This window comes from Plasmodium reichenowi, chromosome 14 (assembly GCF_001601855.1).
Source record: "Plasmodium reichenowi strain SY57 chromosome 14, whole genome shotgun sequence".
Lineage (NCBI taxonomy): Eukaryota > Apicomplexa > Aconoidasida > Haemosporida > Plasmodiidae > Plasmodium > Plasmodium reichenowi.
Genome location: NC_033659.1, coordinates 1,872,302 through 1,873,145, shown reverse-complemented (window position 1 = coordinate 1,873,145; position 844 = coordinate 1,872,302). Strand labels below are relative to the sequence as shown.

The following is an 844-nucleotide window of genomic DNA, read 5'->3' as shown; positions in this document are numbered from 1 at the left end:
TAAATATAATTGAATATATACATTATGTAGATCAAGCTTTATAATATATATAAATATATATATATTTATTTATTTATTTATATTTATATATTTCCCCTGTATAGCATAAAAACAACGGAACGAAATATGAAGACTACTCAGTTAGCTCCTTTAAAAATTGTCGAAAAATGTGCAGATTATATTATATTCGAATTTATGGTAAAAAAAAATTGTTTTTTTAATTTCATTTCCCTTGTCCTTTTTTTCATTAATTTTTTTTTTTTTTATTTTTTTTTTTATTTGTCTTTATGTAGACAACTCGTAATCTGATGCGTTTCAAAGTTAACAATTATGAATCAGATAATGTACATATAGAAATTAATCCTTATGAAGAAAATATATTAGCATATATAAATAAAAATGTAAAAAAATGTAAGGATATCTCAGAAATAAGCTACTTGATAAAAGAGGTAAATATAAATAAATAAGCATATATATATATATATATATATATATATATATATATATTTTATTTTTTGATATTATATTATATTACATTACTAAACTTTTATTTTATTCTCCCTTTTAGGCTATATACCTCAATTTTCTAGATCTTTAAGAATAAAAATGTTATTTTCCATTTTCTTTTTCTTTCTTTTTTTTTTTTTTTTTGTCAAGACATTTGTATAGATATACATAAACTCATTAAATAAAAGTTATAATGTTATTATTACAATTGCTTTTATTTTTTTGGTGAATGCATTCAAGTGCGTTATAATAGTTTGTATAACGGAATGTTTATTTATTTTTACTTCTTTCTTTGTTTTTTTTTACTTTATTTATTTATATATATTTTTTTTTTTTT

General features: G+C 18.1%; 1 protein-coding gene across 1 annotated transcript in view; it reads left to right on the top strand.

The window, feature by feature from the left end:
* PRSY57_1446000 (hypothetical protein) overlaps positions 1 to 598 on the top strand; it is a gene marked incomplete at both ends in the record, with an annotated part of 1,732 nt that extends 1,134 nt beyond the window's left edge. The window contains 3 exons of the mRNA XM_020115337.1: positions 105 to 198; positions 294 to 449; positions 569 to 598. Coding sequence (XP_019969993.1) covers positions 105 to 198; positions 294 to 449; positions 569 to 598 — 280 coding nt within the window. Of the gene's footprint in view, positions 199 to 293; positions 450 to 568 lie in introns of the transcript that reaches the window.
* Positions 599 to 844: the final 246 nt, after the last annotated feature.